Genomic DNA, 23,542 nt, shown 5'->3' on the forward strand with positions numbered 1-23,542 from the left:
TGATATTATGGAGCCTTTATTAAATATATGAAAAAGGAGAAATTAAAACAGTAAAGAATAATGAAATTTCGTTTGTAACGTTAAAAAATGATTATCAAATACAAAAAATAATTATTAGCATAGTCTTTATTAAAAATGTATAAAACTATAAATACGCATCTGATATTAAAATAATATCCTGCGATTACATATAAAAATAAAAAGAAGGAAGTAGCATACTTAGTTGCTATTTCTAAAAAAAAAATATATATATATGAGCGTAGAATTATGGAAAATATAAACTTTTAGTATTGTCATTTGCAAAATATTAAAAAGAAAAAAAGGTAAAGGCTAACTAAAAAGAAAAAAAGTGTTGAAAATTCGAAACGAATTAATTATTTACGTTTATAATATTGTTCAGATATAAAGTCAATGTATGACTGGTGTAGCGGTTAGCAAGACTGTGTTTCTTTTAAAAGGATTAAAAAATTTTCCAAATTCCAGTAACTATCCTAAAATTTACAATATATCTTTATGTTAGTAGAATGATTTATAACTTACATATTAATCTTGAATCGCGGGATATAAATCAGCAATACATACATACATAAAACTAAAGTGAAAATTTTTAATTTGTTGAAGATCGAAAAGCTACAAGAAAAAATTTCTCGATATAAATAAATATATAATCTTTATTTCTCAGCAAAGTGCTTTTTCGCAAATATTTTTTCACAGATATTTATTTCTTTTTTCATCAATTAATAGTTACGCACCATTTATTAATAGTTGCAATTACATATTACACAATTATGTGTTCCTGAATTAGCCATTCAAATTATCAATTTTATTAAAAGACATCTCGTAAGTAAATTCAAGATTAAATTACTTCGTGTAATCATTAATATGATCAGGAAACAAGTACATTTAATTACATCGAAAGGTGTCAAATTTTCATTTATAAAATTATTTCTTACATCAATAATCCTTACTAGAAGAAACACTCAAGCTTGATACTACTTTTTTTTTATTTGCCGAAGGGGGATATACTATTTCCATTCTTTTATTAATACAATTTTCTACTGATTAATCTTCAAAAAATATGGAATACTATACATGGTGTTCTTGAAAATAATATATGAAAAATGAAATTGTGTTTGCAGTCTAACAAGTAAATTGCTATCGCGATTATATACTTCAACTTCAAATCTACATGAATGAAATATAAATAAATAATATCTATTCGCAAGATAAATGTGAGATATGAAGTAGTATACATGTATTTTTCTTCATATGTATGTGATGTGCAATATTCCTTTGGCCAATGAAAAGACTGATATCTTAATTTTGATGTGATATTCGACTATATATACCTTTCTGTAATATATTACACTATCATCGTATCTAATACTTCTCTAAGTGCCTAATTTAATTTTTCAATATGTTATAAAATTAAGAAGTAATTATAATTGTAAAGTAAATTTGCCGGCGTCAAATTTGTCACTTAGGAAAATTTGCATCAGTATATTTTTCTGTCGAAGTTAACGCTTTTCTAAATTTATGAACTAAAAACAACCTTCTGTAATCCAATTTTCTTGTTAAATAAATGCAATGTTTACACATATATACTTCGTTCTATTCCTTTAGGATAGAAATCAATAACTATTATATATCAATTATTATTTGTTATCCGATTTATTAAATTGACAAACAATTTTAATGATTTGATGCTACAATCAGGCATCATATTATAAAGATGTTAATATGTTAAAAAACTGTAATTAATTCGCGATTACTATAGAGTAGTTTAATTGCGTTTATAGTCTGGAAAAACAATTCGACGTGCAGTTAAAAAAAGACTACAAAAATGATATACATATATACAAGTAGTATGTACATACAATAATTCAATCATGAATTATTATATATACATGGTATATATAGTAATTTATGATTGAATTACTTTAAACATTAGAAAGATTCCAATTCGACCGTTATAGACCTTTAATTTCTAGTATTGACTGTGTTCTCACATATACGGTCTAAAATAAAGTTTCTTAATATTGTTTACTTATGTATATTTTTCACGCGCAACGTGTAAAATATATGTATATTTAGTGTATACTTCAGCATCTATCAATAATCACATTTTGTGTCAATAAGTAATCTAGGTTTTTCAATCTAAAATTAAATTCCTCAATGGTGTTTTATCAACATTTTGTATTTACTGTTTAATATAAAATTAAGTTCTACACAATTATATATTTTTTTATTACATTTTTATTTATTATTGTAAATGCTTGAAAATAATCCTATATTCTCTCTCTTTCTCTCTTATTTCCATTATCTACTGTTTTATATCTTCGTAAGATTTAAATAATATAATAATGTCATTACTTAAGGAAGTAATTCATTCTGTACTTCTATGGGGAACATATGATTATAGTGACATATTAGACGACTTTCGAATTGTTTTCGATGTAATCGATATTCTCTGTTGATAAGTCCATTCGCAGAACTACTTGTCTCCTAAACAAAAATTAAGCGTCTCTCTCTCTCTCTCTCTCTCATTAGCTTCCCTATAATATAATATAGATATTAATTCTTATATTAATAATAATAAACAAATTTCAAGATTAATGAGAGTCAGCGCGGAAGGGGCGCACAATTATCGATAAGTAAAATTACTTTTTCGTAATACTGATGTCTTCTTTATTTCGTAATCTTGAACATTTTGACTCGCTTTGTAGTCATCCTCAGCAATATTACAATTGAATTTCATCTAATTCGGTCAAAAATGTTAAGCGGTCTGTCCAAAATGAGTTACTCTCAGATTCCCAGAACTGTAGTGGATTCTCGAACAGAGCATTCAACAAAGAAGCTTTGAAAATTAATTTTATTGTGCGATAATTCACATCGATAAAATAATGACACGAATATTTATACAAAGCTAATTTCAATACGTCTGTATGTTCCGTGTGTCATATACGCCTGATTTAATTCTTATTAAAGAACAAAGAAATTTCGATATACGAGGGTCGTTCGAAAAATATTGAGCTTTAACATATGAACGTGGCAATTACTCGTCAAAACCATTCTAATACTACAATCGTAGATGTTTTGCAAGATACCTATAAAAATTGTAACCAATAAAAATTGTAACCATTTTGGATGGTCAGTTGTTGTTTGAGAGTCATTTGTGCCAGTCGATGTCAGTGTTTTCGTTTAATGAAAATCTGTGTCCCCTTCGAGTCTAACTTTGAACCTAGAAAACAGGAAAAAGTCGTTGGGTCAGATCTGGTGAATACGGTGAGTAGTTAATTAATTCGAACCGCAATTTTTACATTTTTGTTATAGCGATCGTCGATATTCGATTTTTTCTATTTTTACAAAAACACTGACATCGACTGGCACAAATGACTGTTGAAACAACGTCGACAATGGCTACAATTTCCACAGGTATCTTGCAAAACATGTACGATTGTAGTACCAGAATGGTTTTGACGAGATAATAATGCCAGCTTCATGTTGAAGCTCAAAACTTTTCAAACAACTCTCGTTATTAAAAATTAGTAAAAAAAACAATACAAATACTATTGTTCACATACTATGCCTCACATATTATGCTCTTATCTCTTTCTCCTCTTTTGAGCGTTATCAAATTATTTTATTTATTTTTATTTTCTACTCTTTTCTCTCATTTGTAGGGACTTCATTTAACGCTCGACATTCATTTTCAGCATCAAAATAGGTTATATGATCAAAATTAATGCTGGATTATAGAAATTAAATGTATAAAAATAATGTCATGTACGTATATTATGCGTACAATTTCTAACCGAGTAATATGATGAATTTATTGAACTTTCAGAATCACACACAGAGAGTGTGTTTTGGGAGATGCTATTAGTGATGTTTGGGTTATTCTATCTGATTTTATCGTTTTATCTAATCAATAATAAAGGTAGAATGACACAATAAGAATAATATAATATAACGTCTCCCCGATCGATGCATCCTGCCCAGTGAGAAATAATAATGGAATCGATATCGAATCGATGTCGATTCAACGTCGAAATTATCAAATCAACGTCGAATCGATATCAATTTCATTGTCATTTCTTATTGGGTGAGCTGGGGTGAGCTCTAATGGCGTGTGTACACGATGCTAGAAATCGGTCCGAGAAGAAAGAATTGACCAATTGCAATGGTCAATTCTTTCTTCTCGGACCGATTTCTAGCATCGTGTACACATGCCATAAGAAAGAAATATATACATCAGATTCTGATCACGTGATCATATTGGCGTTGTTTTTGAGCATCTCTATTCTCTGGGAGCAAGCAGTTGGAAGTTAGAGCTCTCTCTATTGGGAGTCCCTTTTTTGTCAGTGGAAACCAATACGTAATATCACGTAAAGATATTAGACATTTGATTTTCGTGAAGTTTTGTAGAGCTTCTGTAAAGAATAGAGCAAGATTTTGTGCTATTACTTGTGAAAATAATAAACGAGCTACAATGTCGTTTCATATTGATTTTATAAATTTTTCTGAGCAAATAATTCCAACGTTAACGACTGAATTGATCGGACATTTTAGTATTGATGGTGATCTGCAATATCATGCCGATTTATCGCAACTGAAGTATTATGTTCCTCCTTCGGATCCTAACAATGTGAATTTGGATCTCAACAAAAATTTTCTGTCTACCCGTCACCAACCTACTTCGTATCTCAAATTGGATAACTTATTAAGATGGCTTTCCAATAATTTTCGTCGACTTGAAAAACCACTATCAGTACAAGAAGAACGTTGGTACGTTGATAAATCATTGTCATTTTAAGCAATGTTGATCAATAATAACTATAAGTTAAATGAGTTAAAAATTACAAAGTTGAGAGAGAGAGAGAGAGAGAGAGAGAGAGAGAGTGTGTGTGTGTGTGTTAAAAGACATTAATTTTAACTTATTAACTTTTTTAAAGTTAAAACTTTTTAATCTTTGAATGTCAATATTTTTAAAATAAAATTTTAAACATTAAACAGTTATAGAAAAAGTTTAATGATCGTAAAAAGCGCATTGCCTTACTAGTGGCACGATTACTTGTCCTTTAAAAGAAGAAAAAAAAGATAGTCGTTTATTTAAAAATCTGTTTCGTTAATTAAACTTTTATTATTGTACATTATTTTAAATAATATGCAATACAGATATTTTGTTATAATAATGATTAATACTTTTATAATAATTATTGTTATGATAATTATTAATATCGTAATAATCACTATCTTTATTTAAATTTCTTGTATTTATAATTTTTTATGTACGTAATTTTTTAATGATTATTCCTTTTCCTAATTAAAAAGAAAAAATCCCTAAATAAAAAGAAAAAATATTGTTTTATTGTATAATAGTAACATCATTGCCTTTGTTATATTTGAAGAGGGTCTAATCGATAGGCCGAAACATGTTACGAGTATAATCGATTAGAATATAATAACTTCTATTTTGTAATTTCTTGGTTTTTTAACATAACATTTATATTTTAGACTCTTACATGCCCTATATTGTATTTATTAATTATTTTTTCTTTAGAATAATCAAAATTTTTTTAAAATTATATTTTAATTTAATATAAATAAGGTATAAACATGCCGGAGAGTGACCAGGCATGTATCTAATATAATTATGTCCGGACATTTACATAAAACTTTATATATATTTGTTTATATTATTATTAATCTCATGCTTTTTTAAATAATCTCTAAATACAATTAAATTATAATATTGTAATAAAAAAACAGTTGAGATTAATAATAATAAATCGTGTAGGTCCGAACATAGAGGTATAGCATGTCTGATCACTGGGACGTTTTTACCTTAAATATACTTTCTAAAATTAACTTTTAATTTAACTTTAGTAAATTTTACCGCAGTTTTTAATAAGAGGCCTGTCACAACATATCGAAATCGATTCGATTCTCCTTGAAAAATGTTATTAAACACAAAACTCTGAAAGATTACGTATTTTTTTATCAGCCCAATCTCAGATGTAAGAGGTGAACAACTCCTCGAAATTAACGCTTATATTTGATTTCTATGAATTATCAGCAAAAAATGTCGAGGGTATAATAGTTTCTAAATTAATAGCGATTGAAGTTTACTAATCACGGAGCTGATATTTCGTGCGCTCCGGCATGACGATATTATTACAAAAATGTTTACCAGACGAACGAACATGGTTATGAATTTATTTTGGAACATATAGTATCTCGCTGTTGAATTGATATTTTCCCAGCAAACAAGCTGACGTTATTTATCGTCATTTTGGTGTCAAAATGACGTTTTTAACGTCAAAATAACGTCAATATCAACTCCGTGATTAATAAATTTTAGTCGCTGTTAATTTAAAAACTATTATAGCTTCGACATTTTCGTATTAAAGGATTTTCTTCTTAGAATGTTCCAAAGAATTCGTTCTTAAAAGGACGAGTGTTGTTTGTGTAGGACACCCTGTATAGTTTACAATAAATGAACAAACGATTCGACAGATAGCACTTTTTTCACATTATATAAAAAAAAAATATTTTTGCAATTTTATGTTTTATCAGTATATTACTGAGTAATCATTTTTGCTCTAATTAAAAATAATATTAATTAGGTTGGATATTGAGTTTGTTGCTTCTCGTGGGACAATAAAAACAATATTATGTAGCCCATATAAAATGCGTGACGAATGGATTATTTGCGCCAGTAAATATCGTGGTACAATATATTTATGTGAGTTTTATTCAGATGAAAGAGAACATCACTACGTCAATGCATCAATGTCAGAAAAACAAATTCATTCATGGGGATACAAGTTTGAGCAGTACATGGTAGCAGGTATTTTATTTATATGAAAATTTGATTATGTATTGTGCTTTTACTTCAGATATATATTTAACAAACAAAATGAATTTGTGCCTGTTGAATATATTATATAATTAATTTAATTTAATATTTATAATATATAATTAATTTAATTAATGTATCAACTTTTTTAGATCATCCATCACGTACACCAGATCCAAAACGACCTCTTAATGAGTGTGAACATTTTTACTGTATGTTTAAAGCAAACTTTGACAATCATTCGTTATTATATGGAGCAGAAATAGATGGTATTTCTTCGCAACAGCCTATAACAGATACACTTGAAGGAAAAACTTTTGAATTTATCGAATTGAAAACATTTCCACTACTTAATGAAGATGGAAATTTATATAGCAAAATTTCCTGCCTCAGAGTGATGGAGTGGTGGAGTCAGAACTATTTGGCGAATATAAATAAAATTATATGTGGATTAAAAGACAAAAATATAGTAAGAATAATAAAAGAATATTCAACGTGTGATTTGCCAAAACTTTCAAAGGTAAATAATTTTATTTAAAATTGTGCAACAATGCTGATTTAAGAATTTATTAATGTAAAATTATATATTTATATTGCAGCCGTCTTGTGATATAAACAAGAGCAAAATATTCTGCAAGATATTTCTAGACAACGTCAAAAGAATTGTCACTAAAGATTATAATGAATGCATGTATAAATTTCGCTGGGCACCATTCATTAGAAATGTTGTAAGTTATACTGAAGAAGCTCCTGATAACGAAAGATATTTCTTCTTGCAGCCATGGTTTGTTGATAAAGCAGAAAAATATAGAAGACGTTCTCAGTAAATACTGAAGACTAATAAGATATTTTCTGTAAGATATTTCTCATTAAAAAAAAGATACTAACTATATGCGAATATAAATGTAAGAAATATTTAAAGACAATGTGTAAATTTATCTTACACAATGTATCTTATATAATATATATTTTTCTTTTAATTTTTTAAATTTTATGTTTGAATTATTATAACTTTACTATATACTATTAATTACATAATATATGGCGTGCGATCAAAGTCTCATTACAAATGCTTTGAGCGTTTGATTTTGACTGATTCAGAAGAAAGAAATTTTACGAATTGATCAAAGAATGCTTCAAAGCATTTGTAATAATATTACGTTGATCGTACTCACGATAGTAATACATGTAATAATATTTGATACATATATTTTACTAATAATGACTAATAACATTTAAAATTATTTTAAATGAAAAATATTTTATTTGAAATGATGACATTAGCTCTGAAATAGATGCACAAAATAAAAGATATTTTAATTATAATTTTTAAATATTATATAAAAAAAAGCATAGTTGTTATCTTGTATATTTTTTCATACATATTTTTGAAATACTATCGGTCTAACATAATCATCATTTCTATTTTTGTTTAAAGCTACTATTTTCTTTGCGATTTACGGTAATTTTGATAGCTATATTTTTAAAGTAATTCATTGTTCGCGTCGCATGGCTTCAACATATCCAATTATTAACACGATCCTACTTCAACGAGCGCATTGGAGTGAGTAGAAGCTGTGGTAGGAGCATGCGACGCAAATAAATCTCTAATCTTTATGTTGAATAATAAAGAATTAATAATTAAATTTATGTCAATAAAATAAAACAATTATATTACTTGATAATTTATTCAATCACCGATTAAATTAATTAAAATACATATGAAATTATTAAAAAATGGATTCTGATCGAACTTATTCGATTATTTAAAAAATTTTTCAAGTACTTACTTGAGTTCAGATTGTGACCGGTATTCATAATTTGTCCTTGTTTTAATGGCTTCCGCAGATAGTAGCCAATCATTTTTTAGTTTTTATGGAAAACCAATAAATCGATTTGCTGAATCGCGCTAATTTCCGCCGCGTTTTGTGTGTAGGAGCTATAAAAGACTATCTTAGCGCTGTGGACTCAACTTTAAAATAGTATTTTAATTTTAAATATAAAAACCGATTATCACAATATTAGCTTAAAACCTGAAAAATTCCTAATCAGAAATAATAACGGAATCGATATCTAATCGACGTCGATTCAACGCTTTCGACGTCGAACGACGTCGAATCGACATCGATTCGATGTCGATTCCATTATCATTTCTGACTGGGTTAAAGATAAATCCACACCAATCATATTAAAAAATCAATAAGCGCTCGATGGCTGTATTCAGCAGAACGTTTATTTTGCAACTGTTGAAAATTTTCTTCGCCCTGATTGAATTATACTTTTAGATTTAGATTATTTAGAAGAATGATCTCAGCAGACAATCACAAAATAATTGTAAAATTGTTGTAGTCTGCTAAACGCAGCCAATAGGCATTCAGTGCATTCAGTGGACTCAACAGTTGAGTGAGCGCTCACTGTTATTAGTGTATTCTTTTAGATCGTCCAACCAAATTTTAGATCTAGAAGAATACATCAATAGCAGCGAGTGCTCACTTAATTGTTGAGTCTGCTGAACACAGCCATCGATCAGTTTTCTCTACGGAACGTAGCTATTGGCTGCGTCTAGAAGAATGTACCAATGACTGCGTTCAGCGGACTCAACAGTTAAGTAAGCGCTTGCTGCTATTAGTGTATTCTTCCAGATCTAAAATGCTGAATGGATGATCTAAAAGAATATACCAATAACAGTGAGCGCTCACTCAACTGTTGAGTCCGCTGAACGCAGTCATTGGTACATTCTTCTAGATTTATTATGGATCTAAAAAGATTACTCCAATCGTATATAAACAACTATTACTGAGCGTTCACTCGACAACCGTTGTGTTCACTATGAGGTCTATTTTTTTTATAGCTGAATCAGTATAGAAAACAACGAAGAGTATATAGTGTAGAAAACATACTTCAAGTCAATTGTTTGGGAGGATCCCGTTTGCCTACAATCTCGATTGCACACACCATTCATATCAGCTGGGGCCTAGTAATTTTTCGGGAAGGCTCCGATTGCACACATTGCATGTTATACACATGCGTCGCTAATTGGCCAATTTAAAAATAAAATATTCTCATTGGTAAAGCAGTAAAAAATTACTAGGCACCAGCTGATATGAGTGGTGTGTGCAATCGGGATTGTAGGCAAACGGGATCCTTCCGTTTTTTCACTGCTTTACCAATGATATTTTATTTTTAAATTAGCCAATTAGCAACGCATGTGTGCAACATGCAATGTGTGCAATCGGAGCTTTCTCCAATTGTTTTCCAATTATATTTGTTGAACGTGGAATATCTTCATTTTCTTTACTTCTAGAAAAAATTTTCTTACCTTCTAGGGAAAAATCGTAGTAACAGATTCCGACGTTGGTTACACTGCGTTGCTCTGCGCGCAGCGCGCGGCGTAGTTGTCTTCCGGTAGAAACTCGCGTGTTTCTCTCGTTGTGTGACTCCTTTCCGGTAAGGTCTCAAGATGACGGGCTTCAGCGAGAAGGTTCGTATCCAGAAATTCCATATTTCTGACAGTTTAAGTAACTCTTACGCGGTGTATGTACGCGATCGCGATTACTTAACATGTGGAGTAATGCACGAGTCCTTTAATGTTCCTCGGAAATTCGCTGTTACCCCAAAAAAAGCTGCTTTGCTACTGAACGTTATGCACGTGGTAGTATCCGAAGCTGATCATATATTCCACGCGGAGATCGGATCGCATTGTGTATCGAACGGTATAAATTCCAAACTAGATTTGATCTTTTCGATTTAATATTTTCGTGCTCCAAATCGCATGCAAATTTTGTGGCTCGCGTATAATACTTCTATGCATTATAGGTTTGTTCGCGTTGTTTGCACTTTTTGTACCAAGCATCTCTCTTGGCGTTCTTTCTTTTCAACGTCTGAATATATATTTATCTTAAGTACAAAAATGTTTAGCGAGTTCAAGTAATGCAAACATATCTTAGGTCTGTTCGCGTTACTTGTACTTTTGGCACTCGGCATTTTCGTTTTCTCTCTTTTTAAGGCAAAATATGTATCTATCTCATTTTAAGAGCAAAAATATTTGGGGATTTCATGCAATGCGAACAGACCTTATATCTGTCCACGTTGCTTGAAATTTTTAAAAGTGTTTGCACTTAAAATGAGATAAATGTATATTCAGGTGTTGAAAAAAGAACGAAGATGCTGAGTGCAAAGAATACAAGCAATGTGAACATATTGTAGAAGCAAGTATTATTTGTACTGTACGATAGTCAATTTTTAATTTCTGTGGAGGTTATTACTGTTTTAGCCAATATTAATAGATGGTCGTGGTCATTTACTTGGACGATTGGCTGCAATCGTTGCCAAAACTATCCTGCAAGGTAACAAAGTTATCGTCGTACGCAGCGAGCAACTCAACATTAGTGGTAACTTTTTCAGGTTTGTCAAATCCTTATTAGTCATGTCTTAGATGTATTGGTTTTTTTTTATTCATGATGCACACAATATACTGTTTTATCCTTGTTTACTAAAGCAATGATAAAATGATATATCATGTGATATTTTTTTTGTAAAATGGAACGCACCTCCCTCTTACTTTAGTGCTTGATGTATTGAATTATAAAACTAACAATAATAATTAAAATAAAATTTATTAAATGATGAATGAAGAAAGCTAATAGGAGTTAACAAAGTAATTAAATTACAACAGTAAATTTGAAATTAATTTAAAATTTCATAAATATTTGTCAAAATACTAAATATGTGAAACTTTAAATTAATTTCAAATTTATTTTTGCAATCTACTACGTTGACTTCTGTTAACTTCTTTGTTCATTATTATTTGAATTATAAGGATTCTTATTGATTAAATTGATTTATAATATTATTTTATTACCTAATAAGAATAGATATACTGATAAGAACAGCTATTATTGATACTAGTACTATTTCATTTTACTTTATTTCATATAAGAAAAGATTACGTGAGCAATAGTACAATTAATATTATTTAGTATTATATATAGTGGAGAATGATGGTATGGTAATTTGCGTCTGAATTAGTCTGTTCCGACTTTTATGATAGAAATTCTAAACTGAATCATGAAATTTTATGCAATCTTGTTTTAATATTGAGACAATATAGATACTAAACATGTATTTTTCAATTTTTAGAAACAAGTTGAAGTTTATGTCTTTTCTGAGGAAAAGATGTAACGTAAATCCTGCACGTGGTCCATTCCACTTCCGAGCGCCAAGCAAGATCTTCTGGAAAACAGTTCGTGGTACTTACAGTTGAGATTATATTACCATAACGTAAAATAAGGATATTGTATATGATTAACAAACATTTACCTTTACCTACATTATTTGATGATGTTATGAAAAGAATTATTTTTTATGATGCCATGATTTCATACGCTATCTTATAATGAAGCAAATGTAAGAAGAGATATTAAAAAGACTTGTTTACAGGAATGATCCCACATAAGACACAAAGGGGCAAAGATGCTCTTAGGCGACTGAAGGTTTACGAAGGTTGTCCACCACCATATGACCGCAGGAAGCGTGTTGTTGTACCTGGTGCTATGAGAGTGATGTGCCTCAAACCAGGCAGAAAAGTAAGATGTATTATGTATATTGAAGGTCGTAGCACAGACTTTTGCGTAATGCATAAGGCATAATGCATAACGCATAGCATAACATGTAGCAACGCATAAGCTTGTACTATTTGGAATGTCTCAACTGGAAATAAGATAATATTATGTAATTATACAATATTATTATATTATATAATTTTGTAAATAATGACAAATACTCATATTCCTATTTGGGATGTCTAAACGTACTTACCTATCACACATTTCGAGGTTAGAATAGGCTAGAATGAGAGCATTCTTCGTATTCTGCTGCTTAAGATGTCTGCATAGCATAAAAATTACGTCTTTACGGATTTTTCGACGTCTTGCGTTTTGTGCTTTATGCACTATGCAAGATCTACAGAACGAGAAGTGGGGATGGAAATAAGGGACTCTGATTGGTTGATTCGCTTATGCATTATACCTTATGCATTATGCAAGTCTGTTCTCTACGGCCTTTAAAAATTTATTTAAACTATCTCTTTTATACTTGGATTTTATTTCCGTTTAATGAAAGAACAATGATGGTATGGTAATTTGCGTCTGAAATTAGTCTACTTGACTTTTATGATGATCTCTTAAACTGAGTTATAAAATTTTATGCAAAATAGTTTGTCGCAATATTGAAGCAATATTGGTACTGACATAATTTTGATTTTCAGTACTGTCACGTGGGCAGATTGTCTCATGAAGTTGGTTGGAAGTATAAGGATGTGGTTCGCACATTGGAGAACAAGAGGCGTGTCAGAGCCATCCTTGAAGTTCAAAAGAGGAATAAACTTAAGGTAATTAACACATCAAAGATTTGATCATATTTCCATATCCACTTTCTTTCCAAAAATTTTTTGTGTATGTAAATATTCGAGATTTATTAATTATTAAATGTTTTTGCAGAAACTTACTAAGCAAGCTGGTGAATCAGTTGTCAAAGCAACGGCACCGTACACAGCGATCATCAATAATTTTGGATACAATTAACATACGTGTTACAAAAACAAAAAATAAAGTATCTTAAATATCTTAATCCAGAATACTCTTTCATTTCCAAACTCGACATAAATTGAAATATATACAAAATATATACGAATTATATAAAACCAGTGTAAGGAAAACGATTTTATTAAAGCAAAAATAAATTGATATTCTTAGAATTAATTTTTCGTGCATATCGCAATATTTAACAATCTTTGTTAGCTTTCTATAGAATCTACAGTAAATACAACTGTTCCACTTCTGTCGTTATCTTCCTCATCGTGCACTTCGTGTTCCTCTTCATCATCAGAAGAAGATGAAGAAAGTAAACCGTTCGTATATTGTGTGCGATAACTGCCTATATTTTGTGGTGTAGGACCAGTACTATATCCTATTTGATTAGCTAGACGTTCCACTGCATGTTTCGCTTGAATTTCCTGTTAAATATTAAAAAGTTTCATATTAAAATTTTTTTCTAATCCCTGAAAAGAATGAAGATATAAAAAATAGAAAATGTCAAATACCTGTAATTTTTCAGTTTGTTCCTTCTGTAATTTTAAAGATTCGTTCAAACTCAGAACCTTAGCTGCTCCGTGAACTATAAGAGGTGGTGTAGCTGCCGTGACTTCCCAATATTTATGCAATTTTCTTTGTTTTTCCTTCATTGGATCATGTACATTGCTCTTTGTTGTTTTATATGGTTTAAATGATTCCCTTTTTCTCACTTCCTGTACCTTCTCTACTTTATCAACAATATACTTGACATGCTCTGTGTCTAAAGGATCTGTTTTAAAGGTTTCAATCTCTGCTATGTCTTCAGGTTTGATGAAGCTTTCTTCAAGTACCATACATATAATTTTCTTCTTGTGGACACCAGTTCCTGTAGGCTGTTAAAACATAATAAACCATATATAAATATCAATTAACGAAAGTTATTACCAATGTTATAAGTAAGATCTATCAACCTGTGCTAGTATTTTTAGTGGATCCTCCTCGTCATCACTATCAAAGTCAATGATTTTCATATTTTCCTTATCCCTTTCATTATATTTTCCTGTCCATTCCAGTTTAATCATAGCCACTTTGCCTTCGGATGCTATGTTAAGCCGCGACAGTACATTAGCCGCTTCTTCCACTTCATTTCTGTGTTCGAGTTCCTTCTGTATATTATTGTAGAAGCTTATAATTTTCTCTCCTTTGTCGGGAAGTCTTGAGATAAATTTTCTGAAAAAAACGAGATGCTCAGGATTGTTCAAAACGTTGAGATTCAATAGTTTACGTTCTACCTACTTATTAGCAAGAATTTTTTTCTGCCTTTCTAAAAGCTCTTCCAACTGAAATCTCTCTTTCTTTTTTAAATCATCGATATACCCTTGACTTTCCTTCTTCGAAGGGACCACATCGCCTGGTATTTTTAAATTTCTTGGGATCATATTTTTTATTAAATTTTTTAAAACGGAACAATCATTTTGACTGAAACCGGCATAGCGAAAGGTTATGTAAAATGTATTATATTATAACTGCTATCTCTTGACAATCGTATATGCCCGTTTCAAATTTTATGCAAAATTAAGGGAAAACTTGGTATAAGGAATTAAAAAAGAATTGGAAAAATTGGAATTCAAACAAATACGCAGTGCAAAGTGATGCAAGTCAATGAAACTGCTGCAAAATATCTCGTAATTAAAAGTAAAAATATCACGAGAAGAAAAATGTATCAAACTTTCACGTTTAGTTTAAACAGTATGACAATGTCATCGCGAAGAAGCACAATTCTCAGAACGATCAACTGTGAAAAATATTTCAAGAGGAATTGAATAGAATACTACGTTTAACTGTATTCAAGTGAAACCATGGTATAAGGATAAGGGTATGCTCACGCGCATGCGACCAATCAAAATTGTCGAAGTGTGACGTCACACAACAAGCGGTAAATTTAAAAGTTGGCTGTTTCCAACCAACTTATGTTAGCAGCATTCTCGTCAGATATTTTATTTTTATTTAAAGTTTACAGGGAAAAATACGTTTTGAAATAATTTAAGAACTAATGAATATCCTGTAACAAAATGTAACATAAGTAAACATTACAAACTCAATAAAGATAGAAGAATTTATTATGAAATTTATTATCTTATATTTAATTTATTTATTATCTTATATTTAATATCTATTTCTAATATTTCCTCTCTTATGCGCAGGTCCTAAGGTTACCCTTTATGGGAATAGTTAAATATCAACAATAATAATAACACGTATATACAAATGTTATGAAAAGGATTTATTATTTGTAAATTTCATTAACTTTTTTCTCTTATTCTTATATCTATTTTCTACAGCAATATTTTATACTGTTTCCATTAAGCAATTTTGTTTTGCGAAAATAATTGCCACAACCTTTCACAGAACAGGACATTGTGTATGTAACACCGACCATTAATACCGTGTCAAGCATCAGGAGCCGCCATGTTTTCGTTTGGGCGGTCTGATTGGCCCTGAGAGTGACGTCACACTTTGACTGCGCAGTGGGTATCCACGGCGTGAGCATACCCTTATCCTTATACCATGAGTGAAACGAAGTAAACGAACGAGCGAAATTGTCACTGCGTCATTACACTTTCTGCACTTAAAACGGGATGGATACATATAATTTAGCGTTGAAGAGAAAAGGAAAAATGAAAAGTGTAGGTGCAGAGAATATAAACAAACGACAAAGGTCATGTCACTTCGGTAAACGCACAGCCAATTGGAAGTGTTGAAAAACGACGAATATCGCGACGACACGATATATCGAGAGCTCCGCTTTTCCACGAATCGATACGAAACGGCACATCGCAACAATTACACTTTCCGCACTCCTCGTCCTTTCTCTTTCTCACTTCGACGTGTGTAATCGTGCGAAACTCTCTCGCGTTTCAAGTGCGGAAAGTGTAAATCAGCGCAGTATAAGGAACAGATGTCTAAAGTATCCCAACATTCCCAACCTCAATGGAGCTCGAGAGTGCGAGGTGAACGATGCTTATGGACGTTCGGCTCGTCTTTTTATCGCCTCTGAGACCACGCTAGTTAGAGTCACCTGTCCGCTCGCGGCGGGTTCGGTGAAACCCGGATCCCCGAGCGACTTGGCGGAGGGTTCCTATATGCGCGCCGGCGAGAGAGGGACGAGGAGTTATGACCGTGGGCCCGATCGGGAGCAGCGAGTTCGCGAGGCGCACCGCCAGTCCTCAGAAACGATGAATTGCAATGGGGGATCGTCCGTGGCTGGCGAGGCATGCAAGGCGGGCGCTTCCGTGGACAGCAGACCGATCGTCACCTGTGAGTTCCACCGCGATTGTCCCCCGCTCCTCCCCTCCGTGTCGCGCTGATAACGCGACATTCAGGCACCGTTCTTGACGCCCCCCTCGTCCATCTGTCAATCCTCGTGACAGTGTGTTTCTCGTTTCTTTTTATCCAACCGAGATATAATCAATGTCCGAATCAAATTTATAGCATTAATAATGCCTCTGGATTTTCCTTTTCTTAAGGAACATATGTCAACTTCATGTTTTCATCAAGAAAATACATCATGCGAATTATTATTATTATTATGTTGTTTTAGATAATTTAATATCTTGTAAGACTTAATTTAGTATTTTGCCTAATTCCCTTAATTCTTGCTATCGATATCACATAACTTTAATTTAAGGCTTGTTCTTTTCAACATAACTTTTTGCATGGTTCATTTTTCCTCTTTTTCTCTTTATATTGAAGAAAAAAAATGAAAAGATGCAAAAAGTTTAGCTAAAAAGAGGCCTATTCATGTAGCAAACGTACAAAGTGGACTTTACAACAGTTCTTATAACACAAATGAGTAATTCAATACACGTAGGATGTCATTCCGACCTATGCTAATGTGCTGTTTTATTTCTCAAAGCAGGTGACATAGAATTGGAATACAATAATGTTTTGTGTGATGCAGGTGCTGGGGATGAAAATTTGTTTTCTACGTTGGAAAAGAATTTACTCCAAGCTATACCTACGGATACAGTGGAATGGCGCCGGTCGTTCAGCAGGCCAATTAAACAAGTCAAACTTGGGGCTACTTTTGTGCCATTTTCCAGAGATATTTTGCCTACTGACAAAGATTGGCATCTGATAAAGCAACCAATCTTTCATATTTATTGGACAGAATGTTCTGTAAGTCCTCCATTTGAATTAGTTTCTTATTACATATACCTAACATATTTGTATATATGGAATGATATGTTTTTCATTTATTACATTAAAAATATATTAAAAATTACATTTTAGATTTATTAAATAACATTAAATTATTTTAAATAAAAAGTTATTATGATATTAGAAGCATCTGTAGATTACAATATTTAATATTTATGTTGTTAATAATTTAACAAATAACTTTTCATATTACATATTCTTCTAGGATGTTGATACTTATAAGACTAGTGTCAGAGATGATATTGATGCCTGGTTAAAAATACTGAATTTATATCATATTCAAGATTGGATGATTGTATTGGTAGAAACATATGATGTAAAGAAGGCCAATAAATTGTTGCCTAGGACTACTGTCTTAGATAAAATACGAAGTGACTTTGCCGCTAAAAATGGTGACAGGTAATACGATATGATCTTTTATATTTATTCTTGTAACATATAATATAGAAATGTATTTATATCCATAATCTGTTTGACAGATGCTTTGCTGTAATTAATCCAATTAAATCTGAATCTCGTTCCGCGGAATCATGGAGAGGCTTGATAACTCGTATTCGTCATTTGATGTTGACTGCATATGACAGAACCCTGTCGCGTTTTGAAGATATTATACGTGAACAGCGAGAAAGGCGGAACAATCCTAGTTGGAATTTCTGCCATTATTTTCTTTTACAGGTAATATAATACTTGCTACAAATTCTTATTTCTACTGAATTATCTCATAAAGTTAAATGTTAAATAAAATATGAATTCCCGATTATAATATATCTAATGTTTTTTCATTTATAATATCTCATAATATATTCATCCTCAGTTTTCCAATCTCTTATAAAAGAAAATATACTTAACTAGTAACTAATATCTGTGAGATGAGGGTTAAGATTAAACTCCAGACTCATTGACGAATTGATCGCTCTCTATGGAACGACGTGTTACCCTCTGAATTTTTTAATATTAATTTTGAAACTTGTACTTTTCCCTGTTCAATTGAATTGGCATTTTAGGAAGAATTAGCATTTGTATTGCAAATGTTGGGTTTGTACGATGAGGCATTGGTGCAGTATGATGAACTAGACGCTCTCTTTACACAGTTTGTGCTCAATTCTAATGTAGGAGGTATTGTGGTTCATTTTTTAAATATTTAGTTTGTATTAAAAATGTACATTATGTAATGAGAACTGATATTGAGATGCAAAGTGAAAACCTAAATGTAGATAAACTGTTTATAGATACTCCAGGATGGTTAGGTCTGTTTCAAACGCCTCTGAACAACTGGGGAGGTGTTAATTTAAATAATGGTACAAACCATCGTCTGAGGTTTCTTTTGGCTGAATGTAGGGCATCTTTATTAGATCTTAGGAGTTATTTGTTTAGTAGACAATGTGCCATGCTACTCCTGCTTAATAAACCTTGGGAGGTTCGTATAAATTCAACAAATTATTGGTAATTAATAGCTTCATATAATTATCATATTTTATAATTGTTACTGAATATTCTTGACAGGTTGCACAAAGGTGCTTATCGTTTGTTCATAATACATTAAGTGAGCTAAGAATCTTAGAGGTACAGAAACCTGAGGGCTCTATAGAATGCTGGTCATTCCTCTGTGCGTTAGAGGTCTTGCAAGCATGTCAATTGTGCACCAATAATATCGATAACAATCAACAATTAGACTTGTGCTCTTTACATACAGCTAGCTTATGGGCACTTGCAAGAGACAAGGTAAATAATTTGCTATATTATGTTTGACATTATTTATTTATTATTTGCTAATAAATAATTAAATGACATGTAATCCTCCTTGGATTATTTCTATTACATATGTTTTTTATATATATCGTATTATGTGTATATTTTTCTTTTTTAGTTAGGAAGCTTAGGAAAATTGTGCGGCCTAATGCCAGGAAGTGAACCGACTAGTGAACAGTTGCATACAGTTGTGTATCTTATAGCAGGTATAGGAGATTCAGAGCCGCAGGTAGAAAGAAAATTAACCCCTACAGACAAGTTAAAAGAGGCACTTTCATCAAAAGAAGCATTTAAGAAACAGTATTTGGAGCATGCAGAATTAGCCATGGGCACATACAAACATGTCGGCCGTATTCGATCAGCCAGATTAATTGGCAAAGAATTGGCACGATTCTACAGCGAACTCGGAGAAAATCAGAAAGCTGTAGCGTTTTTATCTGATGCTTTAAAAACTTATATGGACGAAGGATGGCATCACTTGGCAGTGCAAACACAGTTGGAGCTAGCCGAATGTTACAAACGGATGGACGACGTCGAGAAATATACTAAAGTGTGCGCGGCAGTAGCTAGCGCAAGTCTTTTGCATATAACTGTACGCAATACATATTTGGAAGAAATGTTAGGATATATGAAAATGATCTCTTCGCCTCAACCATTACTTGCGGAACTCGGATGTGCTTTTACAATACTCAGTATGGAAGCTAAAATAATGGATAAGATAGTTCAAGACTGTGTAGTTAACGTTGAAATCAGTGTACAGAGTTTATTTCCTCGAGAAGTAAGATGCACTGGCGCCGCTATTTCTGTAGAGGAAATGCAAAAGCCATCTATACCTAATAAGAAAAAAGGATTAAAATCTATTGACCCTCCAGTTCAATTGTAAGTATTAATGAATGAAGTTATAAATACTTTTATTTACAAAAATTTTATATATAATGTTTAATATATACTACAGAGAAGAAATTCTAAAATTAAATTGTAAAAAATAATGTATTTACATTGTTATTTTAATATCATATGTACAATAGTGCTTATTTTATTTTTTTAGTATTTCTATTTTCTATACGTTAAATTTTTGTTCAACTTTGTTTTGTTGCTCAGGTTATCAAAGTGCACATTAGAAGATATGAAACTACTTGATCTCAGTTTATTACGTTTGCAAGTATATTCTTATTTGGATTACAAGGAAGATAGAAGTCTTGGTTCCGCTAGCATTATTAGTAAAAATATGAAGCCGCTCGTGAGACGTTCAGATAGCGCAAAACATAGAAAACCTTCAATTAATATAAAGGGTGATTTTAGCAAAGCACTTTCCTGTGATGAATTCGTTATGAAACCTGGTGTAAATACATTCGTCTTAACAAGACGAGTGAATCAACCGGGTTTGTACAAAGTTAGCCAGTTATCATTGGTGATAGAAGAAAAATTAGAATTTTTATCATCTGTACTAAATCCAAGATTATGCTACGAAGTAGCAAAGACACAGCCAACGATATCCGTAAAATGTGGCAGAGATTTATTGGCAGGTCTTACTCAAGATATTGAATTGGTTATATCGAGCGGAAGTACAAAAATAACCGAAGAAATGAAATTAAAATTACGTACATCACGCGGATTGACAGTACAGTCACAAAGTGTTGAAAAAGTAATGATAAAAGAGTTAGAGATACCACTGCCAACGTGTGAACCATTTCAAACCATAAAAATACAGTTAAAGATTTTAGCTGAACTACCACCAAAGAAGGATTCTTCATCTATGGAACATAAAGTATTTAACATTTGTAATTTATGTTATTCTCTTTTGTGCAATAAATATCATAACTTGACATTGTTTTCAGTTGAATATTCAATGTCCATGGGGTTCGGAAGAAAGCATACCTTTGCATTTTGGTCCACCATTAATGTCAAGTATGAAACTTCACACAGCAAAACAAAGAAAATTCATTCAAATAGTCGTAACTGGTTTGACAAGTCAGCTTCTACAATTAACTGAGCCTGAATTAATGACAATTTCGTCAATAGACGTTAACTTTAAAAGTTTAAATCCTATCGCGGGTCAGAAATTAGTTATAGGTAATGGAATGAACGTTTCCTTTATGTGGGAATTTGAAATTGGGAAAGATGAAAAATCTACGATACCAATAAAGACTGACTTTCGTGTAAAATATATATCAGTTAATGATACTGAAGAATTAAATGATACACGTGTTGATGATGATCCACTACATATACATAATCTAGAAAGAATTGAGAAAGCATGTAGTGTTTACAGATGCAACTTTGATATTACAGATTATGTGGTAAGAAAAACTACTAATTATTAATTGATATGTTAAATGTATACAATTACATATTGTATATCTTCTTCAAAATATTTTATTTATTTTAAATAAGAAGTCATGGATTAATGGCAATTCTGTAATAATGTAGTATCTATGCTACTTGTAAAAATTTATGCTCTGTATTCTTATTATATATTAGGAATATATAACTTATTTTTGTAACGATGCTTTCCAGACTTTATTCACAGTATCCTCGAAAGTCGAAACAAGTGGTGGAGAGTTTTGTCGTGCTGGTAGTATGTGCCACTTGTGTCTTACAGTAATGCGCATACCTAGTCTTAGTTCAAATCCTCCACCACAGTTAATGTACGAGGTTTTGGCGGACCAAACTATGTGGGCGGTATGTGGTCGGACAGCAGGCATTGTATCGTTAGAAATAGTAGAGAAACAAAGCGTTACATTAGATGTAATGCCTCTGACAAGTGGTTATTTGCCTCTCCCTGTTGTTAGATTATCTCGGTATATACCTGCAACAGAATCGAAAAATGGTAAGTTTAAATATTTTGTATAATATGCCTAAAAATATTACCGACATTGTTTAATTTGTGAACAAATTTATCTAATTTTCATCGAAAATTATCAATTATAATTTCAAAGAAAAAAATATTACGTTTACCTATAAGTTGTATGAATTTTTGTAATTGTTTTTTATTTGTTTCCATTTTAAGATATCGTCCGTAATAAAAATGATTTAGGATCTGGTCCTCGATTAGAACCATTTAGTCCGGGACAAGTGTATAATGCCAGTAAAGCACAACAGGTGCATGTTCTGCCAGCAGCTCCATCAGAATCAATTAAAGATGTATAAATTGTTGTTAAAGATGTATACATGTTCTTTGATTTTGTGCGTAACGAGTCATGAACATCTTTATTTAGGAAGAGTTTTAGAAGTAATTGCAAGTTATTTTTTGTATCAAAGTGAATATATAATTATGTAAATACCTCATTTTAAATTCATAGTAGATAAGACTTATGTTATCATATAAATTAATATTTTGAAATAACCAAATCGGCGTTAAATACAATAGTTTAATATTTATTTATTTCTATAAGATTTACAGTTCACTTCAATTCTCTATTACCAAAGCCACTCATTTAAAAAAAAAATGAACTTTTTGATTAATAATTATGATAATGATGCCATAAAATATGTCCTTATTTAAAAATTATGAAGATTCTAAAGCTTCTCTAACTAAGTATATACTCGAATTTTGTATTGAAATATTGTATTTAATATATATAATTATTACATTTTATAATTGAATTATATTTTATCTGAAAGTAATGTAATTGCAATAATATGAGGTAGCTAGAACATATTGAAAAAAATATAGAAAATATTCTACTTCTCGACAATTCTCAACGATTCAGTTATGATAAATATTGAGAGAGCTTGCTATCTATATCCTAAATTATGTACTTATATATTTTTGTCATTTTGCATTACATATACGATGTTTTCTTTCATTTTCTATTTTCTTTTTTGTTCCACATTTATTTACAATTTAGCAACAGCTGAATCTTGTTTGCTCTACTATCATTTTTTTGTTTAAATATTTTAGTACCGTCTTAGTATCTTAAGAAAGATGGTAATATAAGAATTTTTCTTTTATAAAGTATAAATACATGTAAAATTTGTACAAATATTTGTTAGCAATATACTCATAAGCTTGTGAATAAATGTTACATATTTTTACTATGTTATTAAATTGTAACATGTAGTAAATCCTTATGGACATAAATTTGATACGTAAACTAGGAATTTATTTAATGCTATGTAAAAATATATTGTGTTCGTT

The 23,542-nt window shown here is 31.1% G+C and overlaps 4 protein-coding genes across 4 annotated transcripts; 3 read left to right on the forward strand and 1 right to left on the reverse strand.

Annotated features, from left to right (window-relative positions):
- Positions 1 to 4,492: 4,492 nt before the first annotated feature.
- Positions 4,493 to 10,257, forward strand: LOC108770037 (decapping and exoribonuclease protein-like). Its single transcript, XM_018521331.1, is given in 5 exon segments — positions 4,493 to 4,788; positions 6,630 to 6,853; positions 7,015 to 7,382; positions 7,462 to 7,716; positions 10,189 to 10,257. Coding segments are annotated over 5 exon segments (1,212 nt in total).
- A 1-nt stretch (position 10,258) lies between these two features.
- RpL13A (ribosomal protein L13A) lies at positions 10,259 to 13,489 on the forward strand. The gene is made up of 6 exons (XM_018521673.1): positions 10,259 to 10,343; positions 11,136 to 11,266; positions 12,002 to 12,111; positions 12,302 to 12,447; positions 13,128 to 13,250; positions 13,360 to 13,489. The coding sequence occupies exons 1-6, from the start codon at positions 10,323 to 10,325 to the stop codon at positions 13,441 to 13,443; spliced, it is 615 nt and encodes a 204-aa protein (XP_018377175.1). The 5' UTR covers positions 10,259 to 10,322; the 3' UTR covers positions 13,444 to 13,489.
- A 116-nt stretch (positions 13,490 to 13,605) lies between these two features.
- Polr2M (RNA polymerase II subunit M) lies at positions 13,606 to 14,947 on the reverse strand. Its single transcript, XM_018521672.1, has 4 exons — positions 14,728 to 14,947; positions 14,403 to 14,661; positions 13,962 to 14,324; positions 13,606 to 13,874 (listed from the first exon to the last, which is right to left on the reverse strand). The coding sequence occupies exons 1-4, from the start codon at positions 14,868 to 14,870 to the stop codon at positions 13,656 to 13,658; spliced, it is 984 nt and encodes a 327-aa protein (XP_018377174.1). The 5' UTR covers positions 14,871 to 14,947; the 3' UTR covers positions 13,606 to 13,655.
- Positions 14,948 to 16,401: 1,454 nt separating this feature from the next.
- On the forward strand, positions 16,402 to 22,640 carry SIDL (SIDL trafficking protein particle complex subunit 10). Its single transcript, XM_018521671.1, has 12 exons — positions 16,402 to 16,749; positions 17,393 to 17,610; positions 17,858 to 18,051; positions 18,132 to 18,327; positions 18,657 to 18,768; positions 18,882 to 19,069; positions 19,156 to 19,374; positions 19,520 to 20,280; positions 20,503 to 21,169; positions 21,240 to 21,701; positions 21,919 to 22,231; positions 22,412 to 22,640. Exons 1-12 carry the CDS (start codon positions 16,575 to 16,577, stop codon positions 22,549 to 22,551), a joined length of 3,645 nt encoding a protein of 1,214 aa, XP_018377173.1. The 5' UTR covers positions 16,402 to 16,574; the 3' UTR covers positions 22,552 to 22,640.
- Positions 22,641 to 23,542: the final 902 nt, after the last annotated feature.

This window comes from Trachymyrmex cornetzi, unplaced genomic scaffold (genome assembly GCF_001594075.2).
Source record: "Trachymyrmex cornetzi isolate Tcor2-1 unplaced genomic scaffold, Tcor1.1 scaffold99, whole genome shotgun sequence".
Taxonomy (NCBI): Eukaryota; Metazoa; Arthropoda; class Insecta; order Hymenoptera; family Formicidae; genus Trachymyrmex; species Trachymyrmex cornetzi.

Bases quoted from the DNA above. Each gene is read 5' to 3' on its own strand.
- SIDL (XM_018521671.1), top strand. From the start codon at position 16,575: ATGCGCGCCGGCGAGAGAGGGACGAGGAGTTATGACCGTGGGCCCGAT. The intron at 18,328-18,656 runs GTAATATAATAC...TTGGCATTTTAG, and splicing joins GCCATTATTTTCTTTTACAG to GAAGAATTAGCATTTGTATT. The intron at 19,375-19,519 runs GTAAATAATTTG...TTTCTTTTTTAG, and splicing joins GGGCACTTGCAAGAGACAAG to TTAGGAAGCTTAGGAAAATT.
- Polr2M (XM_018521672.1), bottom strand. From the start codon at position 14,870: ATGATCCCAAGAAATTTAAAAATACCAGGCGATGTGGTCCCTTCGAAG. The intron at 14,662-14,727 runs GTAGGTAGAACG...CGTTTTTTTCAG, and splicing joins AAAAAAATTCTTGCTAATAA to AAAATTTATCTCAAGACTTC. The intron at 13,875-13,961 runs GTATTTGACATT...AATATTTAACAG, and splicing joins AACAAACTGAAAAATTACAG to GAAATTCAAGCGAAACATGC.
- RpL13A (XM_018521673.1), top strand. From the start codon at position 10,323: ATGACGGGCTTCAGCGAGAAG. The intron at 10,344-11,135 runs GTTCGTATCCAG...TTACTGTTTTAG, and splicing joins TGACGGGCTTCAGCGAGAAG to CCAATATTAATAGATGGTCG. The intron at 12,448-13,127 runs GTAAGATGTATT...TTTGATTTTCAG, and splicing joins GCCTCAAACCAGGCAGAAAA to TACTGTCACGTGGGCAGATT.